Raw genomic sequence first — 16,688 nt, forward strand, 5'->3', positions numbered from 1 at the left:
CATCTTCCTCCTTTGTGAGTTAACTTCTAGGTCTCTAGTGAGAAGCCACGTGCAGTTTTTCAGAGCTTGGGGTGCTGTAAGCACACTGGGAGACAACTCACCAGCCTGTCCATCCTGCAGTTTCAATTGTACACTAACAAGCAGCATCGACACAAACAGCTCCCACATACTCATGGATGTGTATTGAGGAACAGAGAGGTGTGGCAGAAAGACTGAGACAGATTCCTCTGCCAAAGTAATCAAGAGAAGTGAATAGTTTCCGAGGTGTTCATTCCCTAAATTGTTTTCCTTTTCTTTTTTTCATGGCTTCAGGGGAGCCAGAGATCTTCCGAGAAATCAGAGTGTCTCTATTTTGACTTAATGCCTCTTGGTGTGGTGTAGTGGGGAGGTATTACAAATAAAGCTGCAGTGTAGCAAAACACAGATCACTTTTCATTTACTTATTTTCATTTTCCTTATATCCCAAACTGAAAAGCAGCTAACACAGAAGCCAAGATGAAATGCCAGAGAGGGGATTTATACCATGTATAAAATGGAAATACATTTGTTTAGACGGGCAAAAAAACCCCACAATTTATTGGTGCTTGTTGGATGTAAAAATGGAACTAATTGGGTTTGAGTATGTCTAAGTGTTTGTTGTTGCACTATTAACTGAAGAGTTGAGCTGAACCTTTGAATGTTCATTTGGGTTTGCATTTAGGACAAAAATTAAGATTTGAGTTCTTGTTCTCTGTTGATCATGGCATACCACTGTGCAGTAGATTTCATCTGTGGTTTAAATATGGTCAGCACAACCCCATCCTTGAACTTTGGCTTGTTTGTAAGATTTGTATCCAAGGGTTACTGAAGATGCCTGGCTGGACAGTGTAGTTGGGGATGTGAGGATTGTTGGGTCTAGTTCTGATTTTGTTGTAGACATTAGCACTTCTTAGCTTGTAGATATTGTTAGATGGGAGGAGGAGCTTAGTTTAGGTATAGTAAAGTTATCAAACTGATGCTGAACTGGTGAAACACTGTAGGAAGGAGCAGTTTTGTCTCACGTGTCTCATAATAGCATCATGAAAATGAGGATGGATTTAATGTTCCCACACAAACATGACTTGCCTTTTTGTGTGCTCCTGTTGCTTAACTAAGGCTCTGTTTGTTCCTGTTTCCATGGCCTTTGGCAGAGGGGAGGAACAACCTCCATTTTCCATTTCTATCATACAATATAAAATGAGAATATTGGCATTTGATGATAGGCTATTTGCTGATAAAACATATTGGCCTCAGTAAAAACACTTCTGCAACTTGGCAGGGAGTCCTTTCCCACTAACTGCAGATTGATAAATAGAAAGGAACTTGTTTGTCTGAAACTTGCAGAAAGCAAAGCAATCCAGTTCCAGCCAAATACACAAAGTTGGACTTCCATGGTGCAACTCAATGGACCAGGCAAAGCCAGAGCAGCTTTCAGAGCTAAATATTTTTTTCTTATGACTCTCTTCAGCCAGTGCCTCACTTTTATCAGCACTGGGAGATGGTAATAGAGCCCAGTACAATGTGGTGACTGGTGCAGTGCATCTTCTGCTGCTTTCTGAACCCATTAGATTTATTACAGGCAGAGTATATTAACCTGAAATATTCTGTGCTGCTTCAATTTGAGTCATGTTTGGTTATGGACATTTATTACTAATTCAAAATCCTCTCTCTCTGGACCAAGTTCAGGTTGGACAACTAATCAGGGAGACATTGTAAGTGAAGAGCACATGCTAAAATAATTGTTGTCTGGGTTTTAGTGCATCTGCATTAGCTATTGGATGAGAGATGCAGTAAAGGTCTGTGGGGGAATCTTGAAAGAAACCCGAAAATGGTTAAATAAAGAAAATGAAGTGGCAGGGAGTGGAGTCTGGATTGAAGTTCAGCACACAGGAAGATGTGGCTGGCAAGAATGACTGGAGGGTGGTTGCACACCTGCTGTAGTGTGAGAGATGGTGCAGTGCCATCGTGTCCTGGAGCCTTCCCCCTCCAGCAGCTCTTACTGTTCTGGGCTGTGTCAGTTCACTCTTTGGTTTTTAGCTGGGGTTTGGAACTACAGCTCGTACTACAGCAGCAAAACTCAGCCATGCCAGTTCCTCAGTGTGCTGGTATGGCCAGTGAGTGCAAAGAGGAGCATCAGAAAGGTCACCTCGTTCAGAGGAGCAGGACAGGCCATGAGCCTGTTGTAACCACAGCTGTGACCGGTGAGAGAACGGCTGTGAAGAGCCCCAAGGACACTACCACCAGGAATCTGTGTGTTTCATAGGAGTTTTATACAGATGTGACAGCTTTAAAATACCATTGGCTGTGAAGAGTCCCAAGGACACTACCACCAGTAATCTGTGTGTTTCATAGGAGTTTTCTACAGATGTGACAGCTTTAAAATACCATTTTCTATGACCACCTGGTGAACACAGCACGTTCTGGACTTCAACTGTCATGAGCAGGGAAACAACAGTCTCTGTGCACCTGAGTGCACCTCGGGCTGGCAAAGAATGATCCCACTGTCTAGCAGCAAGGGGAAGGAAGATGTTTTTTGACCATTTAAACTCACAACCATATCAGACTTTCTTTCCAAATGTTTCTTTTTCACTTCCCTCCTGCCAGAGTGTTGCTGAGTTATATAGCTCAGTCCTAGGGTTTATATTTTCATGAGTGCATTGTTTGGAGGATTGTTCAGGAATGGTTCATGTTTTCTCTTACAGAATATTGATATTACCAACTTCAGCAGCAGCTGGAGTGATGGCCTGGCCTTCTGTGCTCTCCTGCACACCTATCTGCCTGCACATATTCCTTACCAGGAGCTCAACAGCCAGGATAAAGTAAGTGGTGTTCTACCTGCTCCTACACCATTTTCAGAATTCACAGTGAATGCAGTGGATGAAAAGGGGAAGGAAACCAGCAGTGAGGTCCCAGAGACAAATCAGGGACTACTGGGTAAAGAGTCAGTGACAAGTTGGCTGAATCCATTGTGTGCTGTGGATAAACATGTGGATAAACATCCCTGTTGAAAGGATAAAGGATTTCTGGACTCCTGAGTTAGCATCACACATGAAAAGTGCTGAAAGTGCTGTGGATAAACATCTCTGTTGAAAGGATAAAGAATTTCTGGACTCTTGGGTTAGCATCACACATGAAAAGTGCTGAATCCTCACAAAGGGAGGAACTTGAAGTTGCAGGATTATCTTCAGCCAGTTAGTATCTATTACACTAAGAATTACACTATATACAGGAATGTCTTGGATTAATCAACACATCTGCAGGAACCTTTTGCTCATAGTAAAGGCAGAACCTCAGTGAGTTTGTTCCCCAGTTGTAATCAGTTTCACAAGAATCTGTTTATCAAAACCAGAGGACTGTAGCTTGGGCAAAGATAGATGAACTATTCAGAGACAAAGAACTTGTTTTTGAATGTACCTTACTCATCCAAAGAGGTGTCAGTGTGCAAGTATGGAATCTAGTGGTTTTCAGTTTTCAAATGTACCTGCTCATTTAATCTTCCTTGATTAACCAGATGCAAGGAAAGGTTCAGGAATCATACCCTGATGTTAATCCTTTTGAACTTTATTTTTACAGAAGAGAAATCTGCTGTTAGCATTTCAAGCTGCTGAAAGTGTGGGCATCAAACCCAGCCTGGTGAGTAACCAACAAGGGTTTTGAGCAAGGGACAATTCACTGCATACACTGTCCCAAAGCCTTTGTGGCCTCATGGCCAGTCAGTCAGTTTGCACTCAAAGGGTTCACACAGTGCTAGGGAAGGCTGCACCACCATCTGAAAGTTCATAGTGTTAGAACATCCTGAAAGGATTTGTAGAATATCAGAATTAACACAGTTTGAAGGAACTTCTGGAGTTCATCCAGTATTAAAATGAGGGCATTGATCATGTCCTCTTGGTTTGATGGAACTTCTGGAGTTCATCCAGTATTGAAATGAGGGCATTGATCATGTCCTCTTGGAAGTCAACTCCAGATTATTCATGCTTTCATGGAAAGACTTGCCTGTTGCACCATTTTCTTTCCCTTTTTTTTTAAGCAACAGAAAGATAATATGTTTCTTAAACTGTTCAAAAAGCCTTTTCCAAAATCAACAATATGATAAGGGAGAGATAAGTTGAATACGAAGGGAAAATATTAAGGAGCTCATGAGCTAAATACAGAAGCAAAGACTTGCAAAGAAGCAGCAAAGTAAGTTATACAGAGAATAGATTTTTGCAGGTGGAAGAAACCTTTCAGAATGTAAAATGCATGTGGCTGTTTAACTGGTTTGTTACAAGTTTCAGAACTGCACTGAGCCAGTAGATCATTCCAGGGGCCCTTTGTGTCCGTGGCTTCAAGGAGCTGTGGAATGGCAGCAGAAGTGTTCAGTGCTGCTGAGAGCACCCAGTGCTGTCCCAGTGGAGGTGCTGACCCAGGTTTGGTGGTGTCTCTGTGCAGGAGCTCAGTGAGATGATGTACACGGACCGGCCGGACTGGCAGAGTGTGATGCAGTATGTGGCCCAGATCTACAAGTACTTTGAGACCTGAGATGCAGAGCAAGAGGTGGACAGAAGTGAGGAAGAGAACAAAGAATGCTACAGATGCACTCGATCACTTTAAAACCCGCTTGCTCCTCTTCCACAGCCAACCTCAGCTCTTAGCTTGAAGCAAAGCTCTTCTATGATCTTGATTCCATCTGGGACTGCAACCAAATAAATGTCTGTTGTCCATCGATACAAACCAAATTCATCTGTAGTTTTATTCCCACGTGGAAATTGCAAAGCATTTCCAAACACACTTGGGATATTCCTGAAGAGGATCCCTTGGGCTGACAATGTTTGCCTCGACAGGAGACCTGCTACAAAGTGAAGTTCTAAGTCAATGTGGACTATGCTGGCACTCCAGGGAGGCTGGGAGATGAATATTAATACAGAAGCTCACAAAAATGCTCTTCTTGCCAAAACATGCTTAACTCATCCCAGATACACGTTGTTTTCTTGCCTCCTTATGTTTTATAAAACATTATGACAGATGCACTTGTGTGTAGAACCTTAACCTGAGTTACTCACACACCTCACCCAGTAACTACACTAGTTTGCTCACCACAGTGAGCAGGATGAGAACAGGATCATTTGTAACTCAGAAACCACCCTCTGTTCCATCACCAGTCAGTGAAAGAACTCTAAAACATCCTCTTAGGTGCTTCATTTCAGCTCAAACAGAAGTGATCTCTTTGGGGACAAATAGGTTTATTACTACAACTGCATTCCTTGATTACTCCAGGCAGTCAGTGCTTGGTTTCCTAGCTGACTGTGCAGGATCAGCTGTCACAGGAATACTGCAAATGCAACGGAATAGCTTTAGTTTGGAAGGTGCCTGTAATCAGGTGATGACTCTAAGCAATGCAGCAACACCTCAGTAGTTACTCTTTTTTGTGGATTGAGTGGAGTAACTTCTTTCTCCTGTGTTGCTCCTGCCTGATCAGCACAGCTATGTATTTGCTTCATGGAGACACAAATCTTGTGACAGCCTGTCCAGTAAAATACAGTCCATAGGGCACTGTTACATGCTTGGAAGTGATGTTACCCTATGAAGGAACAGGGTTATAAATCAGAGCTGATGGAAGTTGCATCTTCACTCCACAAATTGCAAGGAATGTAACTGGAACCTGTCTCTGTGTGACGGAAATGAGGCGCCAGAGCAGCTTTCCACCCCAGTAATACAGTTAGCAAAATGTCTGAAAGATGCTGTTAAATTTCCATTATTCTGTTTCTCTTATTTCACCTCGTGAGGTTAATTTCTCTGCTTGTCTCCAAGGATGGCAGGATCAAACAGGCTGCTTAATTTGGTCTAGGAGCAGGTCTGGGAGGGCATGGATGTAGAGGAGCTGGGAGAAGGTTGTGCTGGGAGGAGAAAGTTGGTGTTTAGTTAGTGTGTTCAACCCTGTGGCCAGTCTTGATGCTTTGTGAATGTTACTCATAGGGAGTTAGGGTTGATTTCTCTCTTACAAAGAATACTAGTGCTCACTGCTCCTAACTCCTGGAAGAAGACTTATGGGATAGAAACAAGAGATTTCACAGAAGAAACTTGATTTGAGGTTTTCTGGGGCTTTGCAGGTGGCTGATCTCAGCCTCTGCCTTCCCCACAGGGCTTTGTTGTTTGATTTGATTTTATTCTTTTAATGCTATTTAATTAGTAAACACTGTTCCAAGCTTTGGTGTTCTTACAGCAAAATAAAAGATAAATGGATTAATGAGAGCCCAAGGTGAGTGTATAGAACAGGAAGGATGTTGGAGGAAAGCAGTGTGTGCCTGTTCTGGAGAAAAGCATCACTTGCTCTTAGCTGTAGTCTGAAATTTCTTCAAATCCGTTGCCCCAGGGAAAGTCTGAGTCCAATCCTTTGTGATCACAAAGGACAGTGGCACACACAGAGTGCCCTGGTGTCATCCTGGCCTGGGAGAAAGCAGTTGTGAATGTTGGCCAGAGTGAGTTCTGTGCTTCCTAGATGGAATTAACTCTCCAGGATTTCTCAGCACACACTCTGCTGTCCCTAGAGAACGTGGGATGAGTTGCCCTCCGTGTTCTCAGGTACAGATCTCCTCTTAGGTGATAAGATGGAAAACTCTGCTAAGCAGAGCTCATTTGGGCAGTCACACTGCAGAGCTCTGTGGATGCAGCAGCTCTTTTCCCTGGAGGTGTCCCTTGGCAGGGATCCCAATTCTCCCTAATGGACTGTAGTTCAAAGCACAGAAAATTCCAGATTCCTCAGTGGGCTTTGGATTGGGCACTTGCAGGATGAGAAAAACTGTTTTAATTCCCAGTGTCTGGTAAACATTTCAAAGTCAGAAGGCTCCACTTGATGTCAAAAGAAGTCTAATCTTAACCCTCTGGTCACGGGAAGTGTGTCCCTGTGCCTGGCAGTGTACCCTGGGTGTGTGTTCACAGCTCTGTTTGCTCCAAGTGCTGTTCTGACACTGAGATCTGTCTCCAAGGATCACTCTAACCTCACAGACCATTCTGTGGGATCCAACAGCCTTTTTATTCCCAAGTGATTTTTCCACAGCAATGTTTCTGTCATCTCTTTGCTGCTCATTCTCCCATGCCCTCCAGTAGCATAGACCAAACACTAATTCTATCCAGTTCTAATGGTATACTCTGAATTTTTTTTATGTATCTAGGCATTAGGACACGAAGCTGTAGTAGAGAAGGAAGATACTTAGTATCATCCTTTGCTCAATGTTACTTATCAGTCCTCAAACCTGAAAACATCTCATTTTAAAAGTTGATCCTTTGAGTTGGTCTTCCAGATTATTTTTGAGATTAAGAAGATTATTTGTTCATTTACCTGTTACAATATTGCGTGTTTTTTCTTCCTTTTGAATCTTGCACAGTTGCCTTCTAGACCTGGATTTTCACAAATTCCTGTTGTGTTTTCATGCTGCCTTAAAATTTCACTAAGAACTTGAATTTTGCCCACACAGGATGCTGCAGATCAACCTGTTTGCAGAACCTACAAATGATGTCTTGGAAGGCATCTCAGGTTTGAACTGCAAAACTCAAGTTCAAACTGCCTTTAAAGTTAGGGAGTTTAGTTAAGCTGGAAGGTATATGGATAGTCTTGATGGAAGTTCTGAGAATCCTTAGAAGATGTCCTGGAATGGAACGTGATGGTAAGATGTGGATGGTGTTTAGCAGCACAGAGACCATTGGAGCAGTGAGTTTGCCTAAACTGCCTTAAATCCTTTCTGACTTTGCCTCTTAGGAGTAATGGATCGTTCCCTGGTGCAGGAGATGAAATCTCTTCCCAGATGAGATGCTGGATGAGCATGTGAGAAGAATGGTTAGGATGGGGATTTCAGTGCTATTCCATGGAAGGATGTTGCAGTGTGCAACTGTTGTTCTGTAGCTGTTAGAGAGGAGATCAAAGTGTGAGAAGTGTACAATGTGGCTCCTAGAATTTCAGGTGAGACATAGAAGGTACAAATTGTTTCATGGCTTGGGAAGGTACAGAGGTGTGGAGAAGTGAGCCCAGAGTCAACCCTCTGAGAAGGTTTCCTAGAAAGGCTGAGGAGCTGTTGCTGAAAGAACCTGGTGAGACTGAGTGGAGCTAGTCCAGTGTGTGAGGGGCAGAGCACATGGGACATGCACAGCTGGGCCTTGTGGGCAGCAAAGGACATCAGAGAGTCCATATGGACTGTCACCTTGAGGGACATTTCTGAGTGCAGCCTGGGGTGGGGCTCAGTAGATGGGGAGGGGAGACAGCACAATGCTTGCTGCCTTTGCCTTTCCCCTTCCTGTGCCTGTGACAGTCATGGAAATGCTGAGGGTGACAAGGATTTCCCACTTCTTCCTGTGCTTTCAAGGCAGATGTGCTAAGCAGAGGGATTTTTGACTTATGCACATCCTCCAGTTTTCTCCTAGTGACACACATTCCCTTTGAGTTTTGGCAGTTTTCTTTTGGTAATTGGAAGCTATTTTTTACAGCTTTTCTCTAGGATGTTTCTTGTTTTGTATGTGTAACCACTTGTGTGCAAGTTTTCTGGCCAAGCCAAGTGCACACAGGCAGAACAATTGGTTCTTCCCCGCTTGATTCTTGGCCTGAAACTCTTCAAAAAAATCTACCTTTTTGCTTCCCTGACTTCCCCCCTTCCTTGGTAGTGACCACACAAGTTTGGCCTCGTTGGTTTGTTCATACCTCCCTCATCCTGCTGTGCTGGGGGTACCAGGTATTCCAGAGGGAAGGAGCTGATGGAGTCAGCTCAGCAAAGCTGAGCCTTGTGCATCTGCACACAGGCAGGGTCTGTATGGGATGAGATGATGCATTTTCCTGTCAGAAGAGGGCTTTTGCCTAAAAAGACTCAGGGCATGGAGCATTAAGACATTTTTTTTTAAAACCCAGCAATAACTTCTACTATGCTCAACTGTTGGTTTGTACCAACTCCAGTGCCATCTAGACTCGCTCACCGATGTGGTGTAGAACCAGCTTCTCACTGCACTGCAATTAGCCTTTGCCTCAACTGATGGTCTCTACATTTTTGACTTGCACCTGTGCCAAGTCCCACTGGGTAGCACTGGACACAATGTTTTTATTGATTGCTGGTCCAGGCTGGAGTTTGTCATATGGGCTAATCACCTCTGACAGTTTTAGCTTTCCCTCTTGGATACAGATGTTACATCGTAATCTAATTTATACAAAGAGCACATTAGAATGTACATACTAGGCATTGCCAGGTTTGGACATGCTAATATTTAAATATTAACATTATTAAAATGTATGATGCAAAAATCTGTGTAATATTTCTAATAAATCTTTTTTTTTCTGTTTCTGATGGTCGTTGTAATGTTTCAGTTATCTTCAAATAGCATAAGATATCTCAGGTTGGATTGGGCTTGGAGCAACCTGGTCTAGTGGAAGATGCTCCTGCCCATGGCAAGGGGTTGGAACTAGATGAGCTTTAAGGTCTCTCAAAACCCAAACCATTCTGGGATTCTCTTAGTCTTTGAAAACAGCTTTGACCAGAGTCTGATGGGAAGCAGAACTCCCAGGAGAGTTTTTAAGGTTCATTGATTCTCCTGCACTAGTAGCAAAGAAAATTTGATTAGAATCTTCTTTTCATAAAGACATCAAGTTCCCTTTTTTAATTCAGATGCATTTGGATGGCTTTCAGAAGATTGTCTTGGGGATAAAGGATTGCAAGAGACCTCTCAGTGTCTGAAACAAATAGTGTTGAAGAGACTGTAGGAAATTATCCTAGTGCAAAGGAAGGAAAGAACACAGGAGAGACCAGTATGTGTCTGCCCCAGGGGCTCTGAAATGTCTAGAGGATAAGGAAAGAAGCAGCCAAAAAGTGGAAGGAAGGACTCATGACTGGAGTAAGTATCAAAAGAAGTTATCAGTAAGTGGTGAGACGAGTTAGAGCTCAGAGAGACCAAACCAGTGCACAGGATGAGCACAGCGTGTGCAGTGCCAGAAAGATTCCTCTGCTCACCTGTGAAGCTGAAATCCCAGGGGCAATGCCAGTGACCAGAGTGCAGCCCCTGGGGACTCTGCTCCAGCTCTACCCACTCTTCCTGCAGAGCTTTCAAAGGTGCTGAGATCAACTTTCATCATATTTTCTCAGTGGCTGCTTTAATCTCATGACACTGGTGGCAAAACCAGAACAATCAAGTTGCTGAGTCAGCAAAGAAAACAAGATGATAAAAGAAATGGGCATTTAAATCTCCTCAAGCATCTCAGGTGTGTTTTTGTCCAGCTGGGGAGGTGAAACCTTACAGGGGGAAAAACATTCTCGTTTACATGATTCAAACTGCTTTGCCTTTCCTCACCTAAGTATTGTGTTTCAGTCCTGGATTTTTAATGCTGGGCATTAAATGATGCTCACAGACTCTGCTGTCTTGACTCTTTTCAGAATACACACCAGCTGCTTTGATTTATTTGTTGGGGAAAGCTGGATTCTTCTGTTGGATTCTCTGTGGAAATTGCCAGTGAGTGATATCCATGGATGTGTTTCCAAGTGGTTCAGCAAGAGACTGAAAATGAAAGTTGAGGCCGATATTTTCCTGGGATGATTTGGGGGTGAGATGACAGGATTCAGGGCTGCTCTGTGGCTCAGTGTGTTTTCAGTGCCAAGTAATTCTTGATGCTTAAGAGAACATGGATTGGGATGGAAAGAATAATTTCCTTCCACACAGGTGAAAGAGAGAAGCTGTAATAGATGTATAAGTAATACAAGTAGAATAGTCTTCCAGACAGAGACTTGATGGGCTGCAAAGGTCAGAAGTAGGTGGCTGAAGTCTCACAGGGAGAGTTTTTCAGACTCTGATGCTGGAAAACTGCAGGCACAAGCTCTGGGTAGCAGGACCCTGGAGTAAGTGTCACCTGGAATAGGTGGCAGCCAGATGATGGAGGCAATCACTGAGTTTATTGAGCATAGCAGGAAGAAAATGAAGCTGCAAAATGCCAGTGTGGGTAAACATGATTCATACAACCAGAAAGTGAACTGCTGTCCTTTCTTAAGTACACAGCAATGCCCGAGGCTTCATCCTCACCCACAGGGCAGGAGCTTAAGCTGGTTAAAGAGAAAGTAAGGAGGCTGAGAGAATTAAAAGTGCTTTGGTTAACCCTCTCCACACAGACAGCTACACACCTTCTGTGCCAAGCTCCATGTTGCCACTTCTCTTGGGTTAAAAAAAAAGAATATATAGCAGTTCAGACCTTTGTTCCACCTTGATGTGTTGTAAGTTTTGCCTCCTCAGTCAACTCATCCTTTCTCCACTTCCACACTCTAATCACATAGACCAAAGGACTTCTCAGGTGAGTGACTTATCAGGATATTCCCAATGTTCTCCCAACAGGATCAAACCTCCTGGTAAGTGATGCTGCAACCATGACTCTGCTTGGGTTTTTCTCAGTTATAAAACATCTGTAATTTTCTTTGCCTAAATAAAACTACAGCCAGGGCAGTTATGGCAAAAGATGTGAGCATGGCTCGAGTGTCCAGCCCAGAAAACCCAATGTGTCTGAATGGGTTAAAAATAATCTGCACAGCTCAGCCCTGGAGAGCTGTTCTGGGACAGGAGAGAGATCAGTCTGAAGCTTGCAGAGGGGTTAGTAAGATTGCCAATAAGTAATATGCCATGGGATACAGAGCAGGTTCTTCCCTTCAGCTGTGATTAGCCATTGCTTTGACAGTGACAGGGCTGGGAGGGTTTCTGATAGAGGATGGAAACCACATTAACCAAGTGCTTTAACAGCACTAGGTTTACTTTTGCCAGTAGATATGGAACCTGGACAAAACAAAGATCTCATCTCTGTGATGGAGCAATACAGCGGGGGCTGTGCCATAAGGATGTTGGGGTTCAAACAGGTTTTGAGTGCAGATTCGGTACTCTCTTGCAGCTGCCTGTGGACAGGAAGGCTGGTCCTGCCTCTGCATTGGCTGATTTGAATTTTGTGAGTGTGTTCTGCAGTTTCCCTTCACCACAGCCAAGCTGCTCTTTAACCCCTGAGTGACTGCATGGCCCTGCCTGGGAGAGGTTGGTAGGGGGCAAGGGTGGTTTTGCAGAGCTCTAGGTGGGACCTAGGACACTACAGGTGTCTTCTCTCCATGCTATGGCTGTGCTCTGACAGCTGCAGGCAACTGCAATAGTAGCAATCACAGATATTTATAAATCCTTGTTCCATCTTGCACAGAGGCTGAAGGGTTTGAATTAAATCTTGCTTTTCTCTAGAATCTGAGCATATTTCTATTTTCAGAGCAGTTATGTTACACCAGTTCAGGTCCTCTCATTGCATCCATTTGGAGCTCCAAATGTCACATCTTTGCATAGAGCTGAGTGGCTTTAAAGGCTCAGGGTGGGAGCACATTGCCCCGTGCTGCCAGGGTTTGGCAGGGAGCAGAAGCAGTTCTCCTTGTTGCTGTGAAGAGCTGTTTGGGTGTTGCTGTGAAGCGTTGATTGGGAGTGGAGAGGGCACTTAGCAAGTTGGTTTTCTTAAGGTTCTGCCCAGGAAACAGCTCAGCTCTGAACTAAGCAATCCTAGGTTGTTTGAATTGCAAAGGGCATCGCTGCCCATCCGGCTCCACCGGGGCTTTCCCCAGCTGATGTTGGCTTGGAAACACAACACTTCCTATTGATTTCTCGGGGGAAATTTGCTGTAGTAGCTCTGCCAGCATAAAGGAGACACTGGGCCCAGTACCCACTGGGAGCCCAGTGCAGGGTAGACCTTCCAGCCAGGGCTCAGCACTGTGAGGCTCCACGTGCTCTTGGCTGACAAATCCTGCTGGAAGAGGCACTTGGCTTCCCATCATAGAAGCTGGTTAGCACATAAAATCAAACCCAGAGATAAATGAAAGCTTTCTTCAAAATGGTGTTCTCATGCTCTGCTCAGCCAAAATCCTTCCTTTTTCATTCCACTGCTGGTTATGGTTTGTTTCTTTCAGTCTTGTGGTGCCTTTTTTTGTTTTCTAGTGAAACGACTTATAAAGAATTCACACACCTGCATTGTTATGAGATGAGTTCGTGCAGATAATTTAGACACCAGTTTTAAAATCCAGAATAATATATTAGTATCATCTGGCAATGACCCTGGGGACAAGGAAAATCCCAGTTTATTCATCTGCAGTTTACGACCTTACAGTAATTTTCCTGTTTTGTTTTCCAAGAATTTTGCAGAATGACTGAAATCTCCAACATGGAAATAGTTTCCTTGGAATTTCACTCTGCTTTCTTTTCCCAGTCTCTTCCAGCAAAACGCCTACAGTCATACAAACCTCACCTTTGGCCACTCAACTCAGCATTTATTTCAGAGCTCATCGGAGCCTTTGACATGCTAATGCTAAGCGTAGCCACGCGGCAATAAACACAGGCAGAGGTGAGTACTTGTGTCACTGCCTGAATGCCAAGTTTTCCAAGGGTTTGTTCCCACTGGGCACACTGCATGTCCTTCAGCCTGGCCCTGGCAGCACCACTTGGTAAAGGGTTTTTGGACCTGCTGCGTGGTTTAGAGGTTGTATTGTGTCTTGGGAATCCTTTCTTGGAGTCAGGCTCAAGACAAGCTGCGTCTTGTCCTGCAAAACAACTCAAAAGTACTAGTGGAGGCTTGAGTGGGAATGGGGATGAGGCTCAGGAGGCAGTGCCAGCTCTGCCTCTTAGCAAGTCTGTTGCCCCTGGCAGCAGTCAGACAGACAAGAGCTGGTCTTGGTCCAGCTCCTCACTTCAACCTTGCAAATCCCTACTGTCACCACTGCCACCAACCCTTCCCTTAGCCAGTAGTTCTTGCAGAGGGGAAAGGAGTGGAAGGAGGTTATACCTCTAAGTGTCTCCTGGGGAGATGAGCATGGAGTCTTGTACAGAGTGCACTGGCAAGGTCTGGAGACAGTGAGACCTTCTGAGCCACTGTGGCTAGAGAAAGAGACACAGCAGCACAGGACTGTGCCACAGCCTCTACTCCAAACCAGGGCTTGCATGATTTCCCAGTCTCCCTTCTCACCAGCAGTTTTGGGATGGAGTTGCCTCTTCACACAAGGGGGTGGCTACCAGATGCTTTGCTCACAAAGCCACCAGGTGCTGGGCTGATGTCCTCCACCACCCAAGAGCCAGTTCTACTCACTACTGCAGTGCTCACAGGTTGATGCAGAGCTGCCAAAGCCAATATGACAGAAGTGCCTGTAGCAGCAGGACAGATGAACCTTTTTGTCTGGCATCCACCTTTTTTCCCCTATTTTTGATACCCAGGAGGTGTCTGCATCCCTTTGAAGCAGAGATATTCCCACTTCAGTGTTTGCTCTTTTACAGTGTTCTTAGAGAGGAAAATATGCTGTTGAGTTTGCTGTTGTCTCAGGAGTGTCTGAGATGGGAAATCTGGCTGCAGGACCAGCAAGAACATCTTGGCTGTCACTCACTCAGGAGCTTTTTGTGTTTATAACCCTGTCCCTGTGGCTGCCTGGGCCCCTCACTGGGTGTGTGTGGAGAGATGTGTTAGTGGAGCTCCTCTCCAGCCCTTTGTGGCTGGGCCAAGGGGACTGGAGGTGTCAAGACAGCGACTGCTCGGGAAGTCCTCAGTGGAGCCCGAGAGGCTTCGCACAAGAGAGATCACAGAGGCTGCAGGAAGCACAGAGCCTCTGACTGCTGCTCCCCCGGGATGGCAGCACAGAGGGAACAGCACGTACGAGGCTGGTGAGCTCCTGCCAAAGCACAGCCACAAGGGCTGTGGCCACTCCAGGGTGCAGATCCTGTGTCCCACTGCATGGCCATTCAGAACGTGGGATCTGTTTAAAGCAGTTCCCCTCTGAACAAAAGAGCCAGGTTAGTGCTTGCACTTGAAAGCAGCAGATTGGGGCTGGGGCTGGTTCCTACGTGAGTGCTGAGAGGCAAATCCTGCAGTAAAACGGAATCCAGGGAAGTCATAGTAATGGTGATTCATCTGTCTCTGACATCTCAGGTGCCCCAGTGACCTGCTGCTGTGTTAGTGTTGGCTGTTGAATGGATTCCACAAGCTGCAAACTCTGGGCTCTATTTACCTCGATAGTTGTAGGACTTCCTTGCTCCTTTACAGAACACAAATCTGCACACTGTCACCTATGGATCCATCCTCTGAGCAGCAGGGGCTGCAGAGTTTCACAGTGCCTGCTCAGGTGGTTCCTGCACAGCAGCAGCAGGGGCTGTAGGGTTTCACACTGCCTGCTCAGGTGGTTCCTGCACAGCAGTTGGTTTCATGGTAGGGTGTACGATGCCATCGATTTTAAAAGTGGCCTGAAAGAGCACAGCTGGAGGGCAGGGTCACTTCTCTGCCTGGGAATGGGCTCATCCTGCTCTTACTGCCAGCAGGATTTAGCCACATTTGGTACAACAGAGCTGAGCACACTTATCCTTGGCTCCACTTGCAGAAGTTGTATTCAGAGTATGTTCAGTTGCATCAGTTAATGCCAGAATAAACCACTGGACCTTGGCAAAGGCTCTGCTGCTTTGGAGAGCCATGAATCTCCATGTAATGCAAAATCCACAATGCTCACTGTGCCTTACTACCTGTCTCACAGAGACCTTGCCCAAACAACCTATTATTCATCAGAACCTGAAATAATGGCTGCTCTGTCCACGTCTGACTTGATAAACCACAATTTCCCTTGGCTCAGCCTGTAAAAAGTGCTTCCATGATCACAAAAGCAGATCTTTTTCTAATAAAATATATCCACTGCAGAAAGTCAATTCTGGTTTCGCTGAGGGGCTGTGAAGCAGCAGCAGGAGGTTGTTGGCACATGTTTCAGCACTAGGAAAACAACCTGTGTAAAAACTCTGATGTAAATCCATTGCTTTGGGGGAAAAAGTGCTTTTCCATGATAGTTTACCCTTGTTTATGTGATTATAGCAGGCTCTGCATGAGGGAAGCTACACTCATCCCAAAATAATAAATAAAGCAAACTGCTGTGGGCAAGTTCGGGATCCAACCAGTGACAGGGGCTGTGTCACCTGGAGCTCTGCTGCTCCTTTCAGCACAGCTCCAGGTGGACACAGAGGTTTGAATGCTGGGAGTTAAGTGCTTCCCTGTTAGTGCCTTCATGAGAATTGGTCCTTTCTCCATGCCAGCAAAGTGCTTGGGCACCTGAAGTGCAAAAGTGCTGGTGGGAGGGCAAGGGCAGTGATGCTCCCGGTGTGCAGATCATTGTGTGTGAAGGGAGCAAAGGGAACTTTCTGTGTGTTCCCATTGAATTAAATGACAGTTTTCTTTCAGCATCCTGCTCAGCCTTAAGCATCCTTCTCCTGAGATGTCCAGCTTGATTAAAAAATGGCTTTGTTCAATATAAATTAAGAGTTCCCCTTTGTATGTGTCTGACCCAAAGCACTGGTAGTCAACAGGAGTGTTTCCATCTGCACTACATGCATAGGAATCTTTTCAATCCAATTTTTCCCACCTGTGTTTGCTCTGCTTCAACTTTTGGATCTCCACAAAACTTTCCTTTCCACAGCATTTAGTTTCCAACTTTGTTTTCAAACAAGAAATCAATGGCAATTTCTTTTACTTTCTGTTTGCTCCAGGCAGGTTGATTGTTCCTTATTTGTTTGGATTTTTTTTTAAACTTTTTTCCCCCCAGTTTCTGCTCTGATTTATTCAGTATTGCTGGCTGCCGCAGCCCAACCTCTGCTTTATGTTTCAATGGTGATCACAACATAAAGCATCAAACCTCTGATGGAAAGGGAAG

The 16,688-nt window shown here is 44.9% G+C and overlaps 1 protein-coding gene across 1 annotated transcript in view; it reads left to right on the plus strand.

Moving 5' to 3' along the window:
• Window positions 1-4,804, plus strand: part of SPECC1 (sperm antigen with calponin homology and coiled-coil domains 1) — a 53,732-nt gene extending 48,928 nt beyond the window's left edge. Inside the window, exons 11-13 of the mRNA XM_009070816.1 lie at window positions 2,721-2,837; window positions 3,592-3,651; window positions 4,450-4,804. Coding sequence (XP_009069064.1) covers window positions 2,721-2,837; window positions 3,592-3,651; window positions 4,450-4,539 — 267 coding nt within the window. The 3' untranslated portion in view covers window positions 4,540-4,804. The remainder of the gene's footprint in view (window positions 1-2,720; window positions 2,838-3,591; window positions 3,652-4,449) is intronic.
• Window positions 4,805-16,688: the final 11,884 nt, after the last annotated feature.

The sequence above is a fragment of the Acanthisitta chloris genome, unplaced genomic scaffold (assembly GCF_000695815.1).
Source record: "Acanthisitta chloris isolate BGI_N310 unplaced genomic scaffold, ASM69581v1 scaffold1703, whole genome shotgun sequence".
Classification (NCBI taxonomy): Eukaryota; Metazoa; Chordata; class Aves; order Passeriformes; family Acanthisittidae; genus Acanthisitta; species Acanthisitta chloris.